The sequence below is a fragment of the Mustela nivalis genome (genome assembly GCF_964662115.1).
Source record: "Mustela nivalis genome assembly, chromosome: 16".
NCBI classification, from domain to species: Eukaryota; Metazoa; Chordata; class Mammalia; order Carnivora; family Mustelidae; genus Mustela; species Mustela nivalis.
The window spans coordinates 17972833-17992185 of NC_139035.1; the positions used below are offsets into that span (position 1 = coordinate 17972833).

Genomic DNA, 19353 nt, shown 5'->3' on the forward strand with positions numbered 1-19353 from the left:
AGAAAGATGTGGGCCTCTTGGCCTCTGCTTCCTCATCTAAAACTCCCATCATTCGAGTTTCATTAGGATGACTGATGAAAACGTCATCCATTAGCCCCAAATTGGTGTTTTGTTCAAAGAATATAAAACACTGAGAAGTGTTAAGAGAAGGCGGAGCGATCCTGCCAAGCACAGGAGTCTTAACGCCCCTCCTCTTGCCACCAACAGTCAGAGGTGGGAGGCAGACTTTGCTGAAGGGCTCGGGAAGAGGCTTCCTCCTTGTTTCCGTCACCGCAGTTAGACAAACGGCCCCGAACTGCGGTGACTACAGCAATGTTAATCATTACTGGGAAACGAAGACCACGTCACTTAGCCATGGGATCTAGGCAACCAGGGGTGCAACATTCAAATCCACTTAGTTCAAAAGGATTTCCAGAGGAAAATTCCACTTGGTGCTCCCTAGGCCAGGGCTTTCCTGGCCGACTATCACCAACTCCAGAGCTTCCTCCTCCATTTCCACCCACCCTCGCTGCCCCATTCAAGAGCAGCCCCTGGGCTCCACCCAGGCAGCAACTAAGGCCGAAGCTCCAGGCAGCTTCACATCTGGAAGGGACGAGAACAGGATCGGTCTTTGAGAAACTTCCTCTCCCACCTGATTGAAGCTGGAGGCCGGTGTGTGAGTGCGTGTATGGGATTGTTCTCGCATGCACCCGTGAAGTTTCCATCCTGAACAAAACAAAATTCCTCCCTTTGAAGAGAGAAGGTATCCAAAGGCAGTGCTACTCTAAATATGGGCGGCAGAGAACGTCATAAGCAAAAATGCTCTTCAGCCTCACTTCCAGAGACTGAGTTGAAGGATAGTAACCCGATTGCTTGCCTACAAGACTTCTCTGACATGCGCGGTGGGTCTCCAAGATGGGGCTATGGCTTTCGGCATCCTCGTTATCTCATTTGACCATGGGGTTCTTCTATCATGACAGGACCCCATGGAACTAATATTCTTCAGAATGCGTTTTGGGGAAAGCTGTCTTTGAATAAAGATAAGAATTTCTCCTTTCCCTACTTTTTAACCTCTGGTTTGGGTCTTTGGGGACTGTTGGAGCCAGAATGGATTTAGAACGCAAGTTACCACAGCCACTCAAGGATATGATGGATATCCACTCAGGGGCCTACAAACCATTCTTTAGCTCAGCTTATCTTGGCACCTGAGGAGACACTGATCTGTTTGTCCACCAGGGCTTCCTCATCAGAAAAAAAGCCTTTTATCTCAGAGGCGCGCGGGATCTCTGTGTAGAAAGAGACCCGACCATTGTCCTGGAGCCCTTTACGTTATCCATGCTAACTTTGAGGTTATCTTGCCTTGATTTCCCCTCTTTATCAACCTGATCTCTTCTCCTAGGCCCCTCCCTGTGACTGGCCAAAAGATGCCCTTTATTGGGGTTCAGGTGGAGTGTGGTCTTATGCAGTGTCTCCCAAACTACAGCCTCTCAGCCCATCATGGCAAGAACTAAGGGCGAGTGTGTGTTCCTAGAAGGAATGGGCCTGAAATCAAATGCTATGATTTTGTCTATTTTAAGGGTCAGACTCAGGAACAAAACTGATGGCTGAACCCATCGTTGGTTCTTGTACTACTGCTCCCGAAACAGAAACCAGCCTTCAAGACTCCCTTCATGAGCTCCCACTGCTGTCAGAGTAAAACCCAGCTCCAATCTGACTGCAGCCACCAAATATGTTCCTACCTCTTAGCCCTCTGTCTTATCCTCCCCTAGCCCAGGCTCCTTATCTCCTCAGAGGCTTTGACATTGCTGTTCCTGCTGTCTGAAGAGTCTTCCTCCAGCTTCTTAAAAGAATGGCTTGTTTTCATTCTTCAGGTCACAGCTTAGATGTCACCAACTCAGGGAAGCCCTCACGGGCCTCTCTAGGGCAACCCCTCTCATTGATTTCCCAACCACCTTATTTATTTCCTTCACTGCCCTCTCAACAATCTCCTTCTTGTCTTTTCTGGCTCCATTTGTGTATTTCTTGCTCCATTCATTTCCTTCTGGTTGAGGACACGGCCTGTCCTGAACACTACGATAGTCTCAGCCTCCAGCAGATAGTTGTAGAGTGAATCAACAAAAGTCGAAAAGAGGGTTCCTCAACACAGGGGTCGCCGTGCATCTCTGCAGCTCTTCATTCTGTGACCTCATTTAAAACCCTGAATTTTCTACATGGGAGGAATTTACACCATGGGAATCAGCAAGTGCTACAAACCCATGCTTGATTTATTGTTTTGTTGACCATCAGACTTAAGTAACAAAGAAAGTATTAGTAATACAGGTAAAGATCCAAAGCGTGTCTTTGTAACTACTCTATTGTCAATGGCACAGAAAACTGAGAAAATATTCATGTATTTTTATGTGTGTGTGTGTGTGTGTGTGTGTGTGTGTGTATGCACTTTTTTTTTTTTAACCCATGAAGCCAGTTAGTAGCCAGTTACCAACACACAACTGGCTTGGACCTTGCTGGTTTTTGCAATATGATGTGACAAGTGCTATGATAATGTAGGGGGGGAGCAATAGCTTCACCTGGATCCACTAGGGAAGGCATGACGGAGGAAGTGAGTTCAGTTTTAGCCTAATGGAAAAATGGGAAGTTTTCAAGTTAAATATTATGGGGATGGGAATTCCAGGTAAAGAATCCACAAAGATTATAAAATATTTGTGCAAATTCCATACCCTGCTTTGTTTGCTCTGTTATTGGCCTTTACATCAGGGGACTCATGATATATATATATTCTTCTACATCTTATTTTTTTCAAAAACAAGGATTAGGTTTCATCTGTCGATGCATAAGCAGAGTTCATTCATTTTTACTGCTTATAGAGTTTGACACTGTATGCACTTATTGGTCTATTTATTCTTCTACTGTTGATGTGCATTTGAAAACTTACATAAATTTATAAATGAATTAATCATATTACAAACCAAAGTCATTATTTCTTAATTAGTGATCACTTCATTTTACTTCAAATTACTATTTACTATTTTGGGTTCCTTGTTTCAGGTATTTTGTTTTGTTTTGTTTTAGATTTTATTTATTCATTTGAGAGAGAGAGAGAGAGACAGCACTAGCAGGAGGGACAGAGGCAGAGTGGAGAGAGAACATCTCAAGCAGACTCCACAATGGCCATGGAGCCCGGCATGGAGCTTGATCCCAGGACCCTGAGATCATAATCTGATCTGAAATCAAGAGTTGGATGCTTAAACCACTGAGCCACCCAGGCGACCCCTTGTTTCAGGTTTCCCTGAGCATTCTTCTCCGTGTGCCTTGCACATGTGAAAAATGCAACACCTCCTTATAAGCAGAACTGCTGAGTCATAAAGCATGCAGGCCTGTTTACAACTTTGCTTCAGGGTGTCCCCTCTTTTTCCAAGTAGTTGAACCATGGGCAGTCTACCAGCATTTTTATTCTACCACACGCTATTGTTGACACTTGCTATTGTCGTATTTTTTTAATTTTTGCCCATCTGATGGGTGTAAATGGTTTTGCATGATCAGTTTAATTTGCTGTTTCTTTGTCTTTCACGAATTCTGTTATTTAGCAAATTTTCCAAATGTCCCAGCTGTTCTGGCCCTGGTGTTTAAGGGAAATAAATTACCCCATCTTTTCTTATAATAGAAATTGTATGACTCACTTTATTATGCCCAGGTGATATGTTTGCCAGCCACTAGGTATCAAAAATACCTTCGTGCCCTAACCTGAATTTGGTCTTTAGTCATGCAATGCTGATTCCATGTTAGTCAGTCTAAATCAATTCAACTCTATGTTAGTCGGTTTAAATTTGGGGAAATAGGGAATTCCTTCAGACAGAGTAAGTCTACTTCCGTGGGCTTTTGGACCTTCTCTCTCACCCAAGGGAGAGAGAGAAGTAAGTGGTGCCATTAATTTATTCAGTATTTTGAGTATATATCAGGCCCTGACAATAATTAAGAACATGGCCCCTACTCTTCTGGAATTTGCATTCTAGGGGCACGTACCAGGAGTCTAGCCCTACACCCCTTCCCATCTCTCCAAGTAACTGTGTCCTTCATTCATTCAACCAGCTTTACTGAGCACAGACTTTGGGTCCTGGCATTGCATGAAGTATCGGGACTACCTCTGGGGAGACATTCTCATTGCACGTGCTGCCTCCAGGAACGCCACCAGGCAGTTGGCTTCAAGACTAGCTGAGGACCCATGGGTCCCGTAAGGGAGGAACTGACTGGATCATGCTTTGGTGGTTAGCCACGTCAAGCAGCCATGTTTTTCAAAGTGCAGTTGACTTGCCTCAGAAACACTTTTCAATGGCTGTTAATAATGCAAATTCCTGCACCCCTACTCAATGAAAGGTTGACTCAGCGGGTGTGAGAGCTCTGCACTTTCACCAGCTCGTCGAGAATTCGCCTGAAGTTCAAAACCACTCTCCCTCTAGAGTCACGCCGCTAGAGAATGGTGGAGCGTGAAGGGCATAACTCACAGATATGAAACTGCAGATCAGGCCCCACGTCCAGGAGGTGGAAACCCCGATGTGGTGGCTCCCTGTGCAGGGTTCCTGGCCCTAAGGAATTGTGTGCAGACTCTGAAGCAGCAGGCTGCCCTGTGCCCACCGGGCTGAGGTTGGCTCGGCGGGTCAGTCAGTGAACTTTGCTTCTGGGATTCCCTGAGGGACATGGGCTGCCTGACGGCTCCACATACCTCTGGGCATCTGTCCAGAGAGAGAACGCACATGCTGGAACATTCCAGCCCCTAGATGGCCCCTCTGGGTGGTTAATGGCATCGATTTACAAACACAGCATACCAGGAGCCCCACTAGCTCCCAAAAGGAATCTCGCTGAAGAGCAAAATAACACACAAAAGGGCTTGGAGCCACCACGGACCCAAACATGAACAGCTGGGAGACGTGACCTCCTCAGGCCTCCGACACGGAGGACGGGGTGTTACTTCCTGAGATCCTGCTCCGAGGAGGGGAGGACCCCTCTCCCTTAGCAGGTGCTCTGTAAATGTCAGCTGCGTGCTGGAAGAAGGGTGACAAAGAGCGGAAGCATCTGGGGACAGGAGGCTGTGGGAGGGCCAGGGGCCTCGGGATCGAAGGATCATCCTGTCCTCAAAGAGAGCCCATCCCTCAGATGCCTGTCTTTCTACCTCACCCTCCCACCAGGAGCCTGACTCTCACCCTCCCGGCAGACTTAACTTGTCCTAGGTCGGCTTTCCCGACACTGTTGGGTCGTGCGGGACTCTCGACCAGGAACGTGGGGCAAAGCCACAGGGAATTAAGGTAGTTTAATTCACATCAAACTGGATTATCTGTGTAGCTGGACGTCTGTCTATTTTCTAAAGCATTTTTACATTTGTTAGCCTTTAACTCTTCTTGGGACGTTTCTGCCTGGTTGACCGTGCTGCCTTTTCTCCCTCAGAGCACTTGCCACATTCAGTAAATATCCTATTTCCGTGTTTGCCGGCTGAAGGTCTCCTCACTCTGGAAGGCAGGCTGTATGAGGGCAGGACCTTGCTTGTTTAGCAAGCTGTCTTACTAAGGGCCGTACCCCAACCCTAGACTGAGCCGGCACACAATTTTTATTAAGGAATGAACAAGAGTTCTAAGGCAGGTGTCCCTGGGGCACAGAGAGAAGAAAGTTTGCCGCCTAAGCCTGAACACCTGGTTAGTGGCAAAACCTGTTCTAGAACCTAAGGTCTCTGGCTCCTAGTCCAATAGCTGCAGGAAGCCAGCACCTGTCCCTGTCGCTGTCTTTGTCCTGCAAAGGAAAGAAAACTCAGCAACATGCCTGCAGGAGAGAGAAAGGAGGGCGAGCCAGACAAAAGACCAAATTCATTGCCGAAGTCAGTCCTCTCTATAAGTAGTATTTCCAACTGATTTCCTGCTCTGTGCCTGGAACCTGGGGCGGAAGAGAGAGTTTGGGTCCAGGTTGAGCTGCACCCAGTAATATTTCCTGTGTGAGGCTCGCAAGCACCTGGGGTTAGTTGAGCCTGTCTTAGCTTGGGCTGTTTTAACAACATAACACAGACTTTGTAACTTCAACAGAAATTGATTTCCTCATGGTTCCAGAGGCTAGAGGTTGGAGATCAGGGTGTCAGGATAGCGGGGTTTTAGTGAACAACCCCTTCTTGGTTTTCAGGTGAGCACCTTCTTGCTGGATCCTCACATGGGGGAGGTACAGAGGGGAGGACGTTGGTCTCTTCCTTTTCTTCAGAGGGCGCTGATCCCAGCATGGAGGCTCTACCTTAATGACTTCCTCTCCCTCTAATTACCTCCAAAGGTCCCACCTCCTAACACTGGAGGGTCAGGGCTTCACCATATGAATTTTGGGGCAACACGAACATCCAGTTTAATAACAGGGACCCAGAAAGTGGCAGCCTCAGGGCAAAGAGGAACCAAACATGAACCTTCTGTAATCTTCAGCCAAAAAGATAAGAGGCGAGAACAGGAAGTGAGCAGGGAGATGGAGATTTCCACCCATGGGTTCATGGGCAAGAGCCCTCCGGAGGTTGCCATGCATTTCCCCAGGCTCACCAGACACCTCTGGGAATGAAGGCTGCTCAGCTGGGCCTCATTAGCAGGCCTTGTTTTCCATTCCAGTTTGCCACTGACCTGGCCCTGGTTAGCATGCTGCCCCGGGCTGGGAAAGAGCAGGGCACCACCTCATGCTGAATCACCCAGCTCAGGGACCAGGAAACTTACATAACGAGCCCGATTCCGAGTGTTTGTACACCAGGCTCAAGCTGCATGGACAGAAAAGAAGGAAGCAAGCCCGGGGGCAGCAGAGGTAGCATGGGAGGTGCAAGTCCTGGGGACCCTGGGGTCTGCGGGTGCCAAGAAGTCGCTCTGGCCCGGGGAGACCGTGAGAGGGCTCAGCACGCACTAAGCGGCAGGGATCCTCAGGTTACAGAGGCAGATGAAGGAGAACCGCCACACATGGGACTTGAGCTTTCAATCAGCAAGGCACCGGTCGCACGCAGCCTGTCCTCACCGCCTGGGGAATGTGAAGCCGGTCCAAAAGGAACACAGGTGGCAAAGAAGGAACTTCATAAAAATGTGAACTCCTGAACTGTCTAAGCTGTGTCTTCGGGGTGTTGTTCCAGCCGCAAGAGAGGGCCCTTCAGTGACATAGGATGACGTTGTTTGGGGAGGGAAACAGCCCGTGGGCTAGAAAAATGTGAGTGGGTGGCCATTTGAACTTGGTTGCAAAGCTCCTTTCAGTCAAGACCCTTTTACAGACGAAGATTAAGAGACTGGCTGGGGTAGGAGACATTCCTGAGAACACATGGAAAGGGAATACTTTTCTTTGTAAGAATACTTTTCCACCCCAGCCCTTTGATTGCTTCTGGAAAAGCAGCCTTCCAGAACCCTGCCCACCTCCCGCGTATACCCTATAAGATGTAGATGTGTCAAAGGAAAGTTGCAGAGGAAGCAAGTCATTCTTTCCCACCACAAACTGAGGGCCCATTGCTTTAGTAGGACTCTTTTCAACATAAACCAATTTCTTGGCATCTGGCTACGAGTAAAGAGGTACGATGTTGTGCAGTTTCGGCTCTGGGTAGAGTGAGAAACGAACCACTCTCAGATGAGAAAGACCAGAGTTGAAGCTTAGACCCACCTTTGATCATTTTCCTGCCTGTCTGAGCCTCAGTTTCCTCCTCTGTAAAATATGCTGGTCCTAGTACTTACCCTCACGGGTCTCTCTGAAGGCTTTTAAAGAAGCTCTCATTGAGATCTTTGCATACTCTAAATTTCCGGACAAACATTTGTTAGTGCTTCTTGTTCATTTTTTTAATGGTTAGAAAATGAGAGAAAGTGACAGAAAGCAAAAAGGGATATCAAAAGGACATGTTGTTATTCTTTTTATTAATAATTTCTTCATCTCACACAGACACACAGACACACACACACACACACACACCAAGAATCTGACAAAAATTATAGCCAAACTCGCTAAGAAAAATACACTCTTTGACCAAATTTTCACATAATTTCGGGTTTCTAGATATTCTGAGGACTAATATAAATCTCAGAATGAAAGTTCTATAATGTAAAAGGATTAGTGCTCACAAGTCCCATGTCCGCCCCTTGGGAATCCACGGAGGCAAGGAGACACCAACACTGAAAATCTTCAACCACACCAACACGCCCCGCTAAGGGACACACACCCTTCTACCCTTGTCTCAGGCCAGAGGTGACTTCTGGGAACTGAACTGTGATTCTTCGCATAGCGCAAGGCTGGAGCTGGGGCGGGAGTCTCTACCTGTCCTCTGGCTGGACCCACCTTCTTGCACACTGCATGGACGGTGTGTCAGGAGGACGGGTGCTGAGTGTAGATCCCTGCGCACTGTGTGGCTAAGAGAACCATGGCTATGTTTGAGGAGGGAGCGAGGAAAATGCAGGCAGTGTTTCCATCACCAAATGCTACCCTGCCTTTCTCCATGGGGTGATGCAGAGATGAAAGAGGCAGTGAATTTTCCTCACACATGCATGACTGCGAACCCTGAGCCTAGACCAGCCCTGGAAGACAGGTCCTCCAAATCCCAGGGCATAAGACTCTTGATCTTTATTCTGCAAAATCCCTCAGAAGCTGGACTCAGTGCCCCCTCTCCATTGCTCTGTGCTACCGTCTCCTGCTCAATGGCTCAACAAGAAAATAACTGAGTTCAATCTACTAAGGCCCAGAGGAAGGAAGAGAGGTCTGGGTAAGGGTCAAGTCAGAGCAAGTACTTTTGCTGCCTGCAGGGCATTCATCGTGAGCTCACTCTTAAGGCAAGACTCAAGGGAGGACTTTTATTTGGCAGAGAGTACAGGGTTTCGTGTGTTGGCCTTGTGGTCTCACTGCTTCCCCAGAGTGTCAAATGTTTCCTCCAGGTCTTCCTCCTTTAAGTCACGGCTTCAAAAGCATTTGTGGAAATGTATTGATCGTGTCTAAAAAGCTACTTAAATACCAACATTGATGGATTCAAACTTTATCAGATCAACTAGCAAGAAACAGAGACTTAAGAAAATGGAGCACAGGGGTGACTGGGGGGGGGGGGGTCAGTCAATTAACCATCTAACTCTTGATTTCAGCTCACGTCATGATCTCAGGGTCCTGAGATGGAGCCCCAAGTCAGGCTCTGTGCTCGGTGTGAGGTCGGCTTTTCCCTCGCCCTCTGCTGCCCCACCCCCTGCCCCACTCGAGCGCACTCTCTCTCTGTCTCTGTTGCTCAAATAAAAAAGTAAATAAAATCTAGAAAGAAAGCAAGGGAAGGAAGGAAGGAAGGAAGGAAGGAAGGAAGGAAGGAAGGAAGGAAGGAAGGAAGGAAGGAAGGAAGGAAAACTTGGAGCACTGGATAGTTAGAAAACTAGGAAGAAACTAGAAACTGGACTGTGGAACTGCTCTCCAGAAGGGAAGATGGGGTTGAGGCTCTAAAGGGCTTGAGGCAGTGGGCAAAGCTCACTGGATGCCTGCGGAAGCAGGCTCTGAGGTGAGAACATCACACCCAACAATTCCTGAGCACTTTGCTCTGTAAAAACTCTGCTCAGCAGCTGGTACACTTTCCTTCATTTCAGACTCACAGCACGCAACTTTATGAGGCAGGTACCACTGCAGTGAAGAAATTGAGTGAGTAATGGAGCCATTGAATAAGCTATTAAGGACGGCACAAGCTAGAAGGAAGCAGAATGGGCCTCAAGTCATCTGACTCCATCAGCCTTTTACATGCACGCCAGTACCATCTCTGTGCTAGGGACCCCCCAACATAGAAGCTCTGGCCTGGGCATCTCTCGTGTCAGACTCCTGATTTCTTTAAAAGAAAGGAAGGGAGGAGGAGGAGAAAGAGAAAGTTTTCCAGGGCTCCTTACTCAAACACTTGCCCCCCTCCCAAAGCGATCTTAGACATATCATGTTTAAGCTGAACTCTTGCCTTCTTCCCCAAACCAAACAGAAACCTCTAACATGCAGGGTGGCTGCTGTTTCACCTAATGGCAGCTTAATCCTTCCCGTTGCCCAGGCCCAAATCCCCAGAATCATCCTCGACTCCTCCCCTTTCTCTCAGATCACACATTCAGACCGTCAGGAAATACTCGTGGCTTAGCTTCAAAATACATCCAGAATCTGACCACTTACGGCCACTTCCTTCGGTATGAACCAGCATCTTCTCTCTTAGCCAAATAATAGTAAGAGCCTCTACTTGGTCTCCCGGCTCCTACCCTCGTAAACCTACAATTAATTCTTAGCACTATAGCCAAAGTGATCCCCACCTTTTTAATTTACCACTTTAATGTGAAAAAAATCTCACAAAGATACAAAAAGCTACAAATGTCTAGTTTAACACATCCGTGTGAGGTAAACACCCTTGTAACCACCACCCAGATGAAGAATGTGACGGGCCACCCGAGGCCCCTTCTGTGTGTCCAATCCCAACCACACAGTCGTCTGCGCCCCCAACACGAAGCATTACCCTGACCTTAATAGCCCTCATTCCCTTGTGCTTCTTCGTGGTTTTAGCACCCACGAGGACATCCCCCCGTACCACAGCTCAGACTGGCCTACTTTTTAAAACTTGGTATGTGTTCTGAGTCTCTTTTAATCTCCAGAATCCCTTCCCTCACTTTCTTTTCCTTCTTTTTTTCCTGTTGAAGAACCTGTTGAAGAATCTGCATATTCTCCCCTAGAGCGGGTTTTTATAGCTTAAACACCAGGATGCATTTCAACACGTTCCTGCGTCCTCTTGATGTCCTGCACATTGAAAGCTGGATCCTGGGACCCCTCAGTGGCTCAGTCAGTTAAGCTTCTGCCCTGGGCTCAGGTCATGATCCCAGCGTGCTGGGATCGAGTCCCACATCAGGCTTCTTGCTCGGCAGGGAGCCTGCTTCTCCCTCTGCCTGCAGCTCCTCCTGCTTGTGCTCTCTCTCTCTGTGTGTGACAAGTAAATAAATAAAATCTAAAAACAAAACAAAACAACCAACACAAAAAAACCCTAAACTGTTTAAAAAAAAAAAAGAGAGAAAAAAAGCTGGATCCAAAGTCAGACCAGACTCTGGTCTCATTCCTTTGGCAAGCTGCGGTTTATTCTTTCAAGAGGAAACACATAAAGTCTGGCATTCATTCTTTTTGTTTTATGGTTTTTAATAAATTTCATTTTTCAGCTTTCACTCTTTTTGATGTTAGCAGCCAATGACGCTCATTGCCTAAACCCATTCATTCATTAAGGTTTGCAAAATGGGCATACCCGAATTGCATGGTTTTGTTTCCATTTATTAGCTAGAATAATTGTATGAGGAGATGTTTCCTTCCATTAGTATGACAGTTGACATAGGAAAGGCAGGGTATGTGCTTGGTTTATCTCGCAGATCTCCGGTTCTCTTCTCCACTGCTTTGTTCTGGAGCTCCCCCCTCCCCCATCTCTTTTGTCCTCTTTTGACTCCGCCCCCAGCAACTTCGCTTGAGGTAGGACTGTGCTCAGAAACGGAGAATAACTGTTGACTATTTTGTGGCTCTTCTGTCCTCAGGTCTTGTCCCTTTCCTCTGCAAATATGTCAATACCCTGCAGGTCTTGTGGCTTGGGGTGATTGGTTTCTTTCTACTTCTCTTTTGGGGTTTGTGAGAATTCCTAGTCACCTAATTTTGAGGGAAATATTGTCCAAGTGTTCATAGTTTTCATTCCAGTCTCTCTTTCAGTTGTGATGTGGGGATTCAGAAATGTCCAGAAATACTATCCTGCCATGGCGGCCGCCATCTTTCCAGAGTGCTCCTTCTGAAACCTGTCACACTGAACCACTTCTCAAAAGTCTGGAAATGCGGCACCTGGGTGGCTTAATTTGTTACGCCATCAGACTCTTCATTTTGGCTCCGGTCATGAACTCATGGGTCATGATCTCATGAGGTGTGAGATGGAGCCCCGAGTAAGTCTCCTCACTTATAATGGAGTCTGCTGGAGATTCTTTCCCTCTCTCTCCCCACAAGCCCCTCCTCCATTCAGGTACATTCTCTCTCTCTCTCAAAAAAAAAAAAAAAGTCCAGAAATGACTTCCCATTTCACTCAAAGTAAAAGCCGAAATCTCTGCAAAGGGTTATGAGGCCCTGTAGGATCAAGGCCTCTCTGGTACTCACCCCTCAGACCCTTTCTTGTGCTTTTCTCCAGTCTGTGCTCTCAGCTCTGGCTCCACGGGCATCCTTGCTGTCCCTCGAACATGCCACGCCTCTTCCCATCTGAGCCTTTGCTCTAGCAGTTTCCTCTACCTCAGCCACTCTTCCCTCAGAGGGAACTAACTCAACCTCTTCCTTCAAGACTTCGACCTCGCTTTCTCCATGACTTCTGCTGTGACAGGAGCCTCCTCATGGGCACTCCCCATCCCCTTTTCTCTTCCAGAGTATTTTACACCTTCTAACACTAAACATGTCACTATATTATGATGTTACTACGTATTATCTATCTTCCCCTGGCTAGAATATAAAACCCATGAAAGCAGGAATGTCAAGCAGAGCAAGGTCTGGCAGACTTACCCTAGTAAGTGCATGGATGAATAAATAAATGAAGCAGCCCCCGCTGGGGAGCAACGTAGGGGCCAAGTCACGACCTCCAGCCCCCTCCTGCCCTCCTCCCTTTGGATGCCCCGGTCTGCAAGCCAATTGTCTGAATGAGTACCGAGTGCAGCCCCACAGTTTGTCCTTGAGCCCCAAGGATTATCAGAAGGCAAGCCGTGTCAGAAACATTCTTTCTAGGACTTCTGAGCTAAGCCTGAGCCAGAAATAGCACCCCAGCCATGTGCCTTCTAGCATTTCAGCACATCTGCTCCTCATCCCACTGGAAGAGCAGGGAAGCCTGGAGGGCAGAAAAAGAGAGACAACACCAGAGGAACTCGAAAGTAGGCAAGAAGAGGACAGTGCGTGACAGTCAGCCTGCCCCTGGGCGCCAGCCTGGGCCCCGCTGCGTGCTGGGCTGTTCTGAAATCCCGTAACCCGAGTTACTCGTGTTCTTGCTCCTTTCCATGGAATTCTTGACTTTTATTTACTTGGTGTTCTCCGCTGAGTCTCAGGGGACAGACGTCACATGGCCCCTCTTCTAGCTGTTCCAGCCTAACTAACAAAGTCAGGACCAACCCACGCAAGTATGGGGCTCACTGGTCTTACTTTCTAACCAAACCTAGTAGGTCTCAGGCAAGCAGGGTCCCCGCCCTCCTCTCCTTCCCTAAGGACAAAGAAACCTAAGGTGGGAGCCATTTCAACAGGGAAGTCCTGCCCCAGACAGTCTCTCTGAAACTCTAATTAGTCTTGAAAAATGCTCCCTGAGCTCGGGCGCCTGAAGGATCATTGCCCAATCAGCAGATTGCAAGCCCATGGCCAGACCCAAGAAAACAGGTAGAAGGCCAAAACTGAGGCCTTTTCCAGCCCCACACTTAGGATCTCAACTCTTTCCTTCAGTTCTTTTTTTATTCTGCTGGAAACTGCCAACACGGCAACCAAGATTAGCTTCCAGACTCTCTCTGCATTGTCACGGGTGGGATTGTGTCCACGCCTCCCCTGAGGCTTCCTGGAGGCAGCAGGAGCAGCCCTTGAAGCGCTTCCTTCTCTTCTTTTGTCCCGTCTTCATTCCCAGCTGGTGGATGCATAGTTCTTAACCAGTGCAAATGAGTGGGCTCCACTTGCATCAACTAAGAATGAGCCAAGAACCCTCAAAGCACAGAAACCTGAGATTCCGATCATCTCTCAAGTTCTCCAAAGTTGCCTTTGAACTCGGACCAAATGTTCAGTGGTCCCCTTGTCCCCACCAGCCACCAGGGGCCCCCAACTCCTCTGAGAAAGACACTACTGGGCACCAGACATAGGACATAAGACATCTTACTTATTCCATGTAACCCCTGAAGATAAATACCATGGTGCCCATTGTATACGTAAGAACACTGAGTTCAGTTTGGTGGTGTGGCTTATGCAAAGTCATTCAATTCAGAAAAGGCCCCATCTGTTTTGACTACCTTTTGGGGTTTTCCAGCAAGCCTGGACAGTTGTGTTCTCTGTGTTTAAAGGTGACAGGGACACTGACTTCTGTGTTTCTGAAATGTTATGGAAATAGGACTTCCAGATATTCCAGACGTCCACTGTGAATCCTGGTGTCCCCAGGAGAGTTCTGATAGCACTGTGTATTATTCTTTTTTTTTAGATTTTTTTTTTATTCATTTATTTGACACACCGAGATAACAAGTAGACAGAGAAGCAGGCGGTGGGATGGGTGGGGGGTGGAGGAGGTTCCCTGCTGAGCAGAGAGCCGGATATGGAGCTCGATCCCAGGACCCTGAGATCATGACCTGAGCTGAAGGCAGAGGCTTTAACCCACTGAGCCACCCACACGTCCCATCACTGTGTATTATTAACAGTCCTCTTTTATCAAAATCATCTTCATTTGGATAATAAGTGACATCGTCCCCCTATCCAAAGGAACAAAGGAGTAGGAAAATGGGGGGAAAAAAAAAAAAGAAGAAGAAGAAGAAGAAGAAGAATTACTCAACAGGTCCCTGAGCAGCTGGCATAGAAAGGCCTCAATAGGGCTTTGAGGTGCTCAGGGTTTGCCTTACCCCAACTTCTCTTGCTGGCTTTGCCTCATGTGTTCCCTTCCACACTGCTTTTACTTCTCCTTGCACAATGCTGGAACTATGACCTACAGGACAAGAGGAAATGAGATCAGCATGCCAGAGGGTTCTCAGTACCCCTAGATGACCCTTCCTGTGGATCCCCACATTGCTGAAAATAAACTAAGCCTCTGTTCAAGTGACCTGTGTCTTTCCAACCCTAACAGATAAAGGACACTCCCATGGAGAGAAATCTGAGAGATCACCAAGGTTTTGAATGTCCTACAAGGAAGGAAAATAGGAATGTCTTTGACCAAAGTTTTCATGCCACATCAGAGTTTCACCAGACACTCTCTTCCATCCTATAGTGAAATGACACAGTGGATTGAGCAAGGTGTTTAGCCATCAAAGATCCAAATTGGATGCTAGCTTACCTGCTAATGAGTTGGGTGATCTTGGACCAGTTTGTCAACCTCTCTGAGCTTAAGCTTTCTAATTCATCAGAAAAATGGGTATGAGAACGCCTACTTTGCAATGCAATTGCAGGATTTCAGATGAGATTATGGATAAAATGTCCCACATATAAAGACACTTATTTTATCATTTTTAAGATTATTTATTTATTTATTTGCCATAGAGAGAGAGAGAGAGAGGGAGAGAGTGAAAGCATAAGCAGGGAGAGCTGCAGAGGGAGAGAGAGAAGCAGACTCCCCGCTGAGCAAGAACCCTGGTGTGGGGCTCAATCCCAGGATCTCAGGATCATGACCGGAGCGGAAGGCAGACACTTAACTGACTGAGCCTCCCAGGCATCCTAAGAGACTTTTATTGACAGTGATGATGATGTTGATGTTGAGGATGAGGTTGATGATTATGATGAAAGCCATCTCTCACTGAGGGTGACATAGAAATGCTAATCTCAGGGTATGGAGGAAATACTCCAAAGGCATAAACTCCAAAAAGAGTAACCAATAAATATTTGTCAAGCAGTCAGCACTCTTGAGAAGAAAGGGTTCAATTAGTTAACCAATTCAAACTAAACTGTGATTTATTTGGCGACTAGTATGTGCCAAATAAGATAATGGAAACTGAGGATTACAGGGATGTCTATTAATGAGTTCATGCTCTCCAGGTGCTCAAGGCCAAATGGAGGGTCTGGGTTCAAGGGGGACATGTGTCTCCACTTTGCCATGATCTCAAGCATTTTCAAAATACTTTCAGAACAGAGAGGATGAGACAGGCTGTTTTGCTTAGCAGGTGCGAAGACCTCGCAGAAGAGTAGGCAGGGGAACTGACCCTTCCTAGCTGGGCAGGGTTTCTAGGCATCTGGCAGCACGTTTACATCCTAATCTGGGAAAATTCAGTTCCATTCTTCACTCTGCAAAGAAGACAAGTTGTTTCCCAAAAATGAGGACGAAGGAGTCTCCTTCATACTCCTCTTCCACTTTCTCATATGAAGTCAGTGGCCAAGTCTAAAACTGAATACACAATCTGAAAGCCACAAAGACCCGAGACCGAAAAAGAGCTTTTGATGCAGAAATTAATCAAGACTTGGATACAAATACATGTCACATATTTAAAAAAAAAAAAGTTTCAACTTCATCGAGTTAACTATGAGACATTTAGCGGAAAACAAGGCATTGAATCACAAAATCAAAGCAGGAAACATGACTTATCAGAGGCAAAAGAGAAACTGTACTTGAGATCTGTCCCTGCTGAGAAATATTATCAATCAAGGTCACAGTCTGGAAAGAGGAATTAACAAATTCACTCTTTAGCCTTCTGCTTCTACTTCTATTATGCTTCTACTTGTTTAAAGTAGTAGGTTAGAGCTTCTTGGTTAAATAAACAGATAAGCAATTGGCTTTGGGATAGAAAATGAAACCAGTGAGGTGCCTGGGTGGGTTAAAGGTGCTCAGTGGGTTAAAGCCTCTGCCTTCAGTTCAGGTCATGATCCCAGAGTCCTGGGATCGAGTCCTGCCTCAGGCTCTCTGCTCAGTTGGGAGCCTGCTTCCCCCTTTCTCTCTGCCTGCCTCTCTGCCTACTTGTGATCTCTGTCTGTCAAATGAATAAATAAAGTCTTTAAAAAAAAAAAAAGAAACCAAGTCATGATTTAGTCCAATTGTTCTTCTTTATATATTAGATGGTAGACCATGAGGTGTTTCTGTGTCTGCTACTGACCTCCTTGTCCATTTTCCCTTTTTTTGCCCTAAGTCCAAAGCCATAGTTGTCAGGTGGGGAGATTGCAGCCCAGATTTGGTCCAGGGCAACCCCACAAAGCAAAAAATTATCCAGCCCCATATGTCAATGGTGCTGAGATTAGGAAACTCTGGACCAAATCTGGGTAAGTTGAGAAAGGCTTTGCAAAGAAAAAATGGAAGATGGGATTCAGAAAATTAGTACCTTTCTTCATCATGATAATGTAGGGGAGTATTCATACAGGCAGGTACTTAAAACCAAAGCTCTTACAGCATTTTGAGAGAAGCAACCGGAAAAGGGCAGCTCCTGGCTTCCCAGATCAGAGACTCCATGGCTGCTGCTCAGGTCTTTCGGTGATGAGAGTTTATGAACTTCAAACTGAGCCATCAAGGATTTCTTTTTCTGATTAATGAATTTGTTTATCTGATATTTTTAAGCAGTAAAATAATTATACCATGTATTTTTGGATGTATCTGTATCCATACATATATAGTAATTCTGTTTTATTAAAAAGAGCTATACTATGAAAATAACTTCAATATCCATCAGTGGAGGGCTGCTGATATAGATTATGGTACATATCTTTATATCAGAGTATCTGTGTATCCGTTAAAAATAATAAAGAAAAACAAAAATGGAAATATGACATGCTGTAAGGGATTTGCCTTAAAATCCTACAATGAAGATTTTTAAAGTGGAAGAATAGATTTTAAAATAGGCAAATGATCAATTGCTAAAGATGGGTTGAGGTTATATGAGAGGTTAAATTTTCTATACACTAGTTTTGGGCCACGGAGGTGGCTCAGCTGATAAGCATCATACTCTTGGTTTCAGCTGGGGTCATGATCTCAAGGTCGTGAGATGCAGCCCCAAGCCTGGCTCCGTGCTCACTGTAGAATCTGCCTGAGATTCTCTTTCTCCGCTCCCTCTGCTCTCTCTCTCAAAATAAAATAAAATAAATAAAATCTTAAATTTCTTCTTTTTATACACTAAGTTCTAAATTCTGTGATAGAAAAAGTCAGAAGTAATCATTGGGAAGCACTCTACGTTCTTAGCTGGAAATATCTCAAAGATACAATGTGAACGGGAAGAAATGAGAGACAATAAGAGAGGACACAGTGGGGAAATATTTTTATTTTTACATACGTAAATAGTGAAGAAGTTATAGAATAAGACCCAAGAAATTAATTAAAGTGGTTACCTAGGGCACGGATAGAGGAATCAGGAACTGGAAAAATGGGGAATCAGGACGGGAGGTAGACTTTTCAATGTGTACCTTTTTATACTTTTGAATTTTTCAGCCACGTGACTGTATTCATATATTCAAAAGCTTAAATAATATGAAATGCAAGTTCATCAGACAAAAATTAATCTGTTCTAAGAAACGTAGGACATTTCGTTGCCACACTTACATTCCAGCCTTGAAAAGAACTCCTGCTGCTTTCACAAATACTATCTCATTTATCTTCACAAAAACCCTGAAAAATTTAAAATGGGCACGGTGGAGTGAGAAGTAGAAATAACAGTCTGATATGGGCTGGGCACATCATGTGAAATGGGAACGAGGCTTGTCCTCCTTGGCTCTTAGACCTAGAAAAGAAACCAAAGTGTAACAGTAGAGAGAGGGAGGAGAGAGCCTTTGACCGCAACAGAAAGAATTATTGAAGATCACGTGTCTAAGGAGGCCTTCAGATACGTCAACTTCTCTGGGTGATCTCCACATGAAATCGTGGGGAAGCATGCAATTTAACAAAAGTTTATTGAACTTGGGCTGTGCTAGGCCCAAAGGGAGACCTGAGTCGAAGATGAAAAAAAATGCATTCTTAGATTCAGCTATCTCTGCAAGAGAGTGAGAGTTACCGGCAGTATCATAGATTTAAAATACCCTCATCTGAAAACCCAGGAGTTTCATTTTATGGTGTCCACATGTGCAAAAGAGTCTCATGTATAAGGATGATCTTTGCATCGTTGTTTTGCAATAACCTGAGTTGGAGATGACCTATATGTCAATTAATAGGGATTGGCCGAATAAATGATGGTATTACATATCCATGCTAGGAAATACCACAGAGCAATTTGGCAAAGGAAAATAAAAGATAATTTGGGAAAGCTATCGATAATAAAAGAAGAGATTGCCAAGATAGACAGTTGAGTTGAAAACAAAAGAAAAAGGCTGCTGAAAGAGAATCCATATCATATGGTATGAATAAAATGTTAAAAAAAAAAACTCCATATTTGCATATAACGTGATTAAATGAAATGTTAAGATCATAGAATGCCGTTAACATGATTATATGAAATGTGTAAGAAAAGTTCTGAAGGAAAAACAAAGTGATCAGTGTTCACTCCCCAGGATTAGGAAAAGGGATGGTTGAAGCCAGGGGATGGTCAAAGGGGCCTTGAGCCTTCTCTGTAGTATTTTTAATTTTGACAAAGCAAGTGAATTTATGGGTCAGTTGTTTAGTGAAAACCATTGTTTTCATACTTCAAAGTAGAGAAGAGGAGAAGGCGGCACCGTTGCTCAGCGGGCTCACAATCTTTTAAACAATGCCTTAAAATAGAAGGCAATATGATCTGTGTAGCGATCTAGTAACAACAGCTAACATTT

At 45.7% G+C, this 19353-nt stretch overlaps 1 protein-coding gene across 1 annotated transcript in view; it reads right to left on the minus strand.

The window, feature by feature from the left end:
• The window catches only part of LOC309849875 (uncharacterized protein), a 36579-nt gene that overhangs the window by 6057 nt on the left and 11169 nt on the right, over nucleotides 1-19353 (minus strand). Inside the window, exon 2 of the mRNA XM_082702865.1 lies at nucleotides 14556-14638. Coding sequence (XP_082558991.1) covers nucleotides 14556-14638 — 83 coding nt within the window. The remainder of the gene's footprint in view (nucleotides 1-14555; nucleotides 14639-19353) is intronic.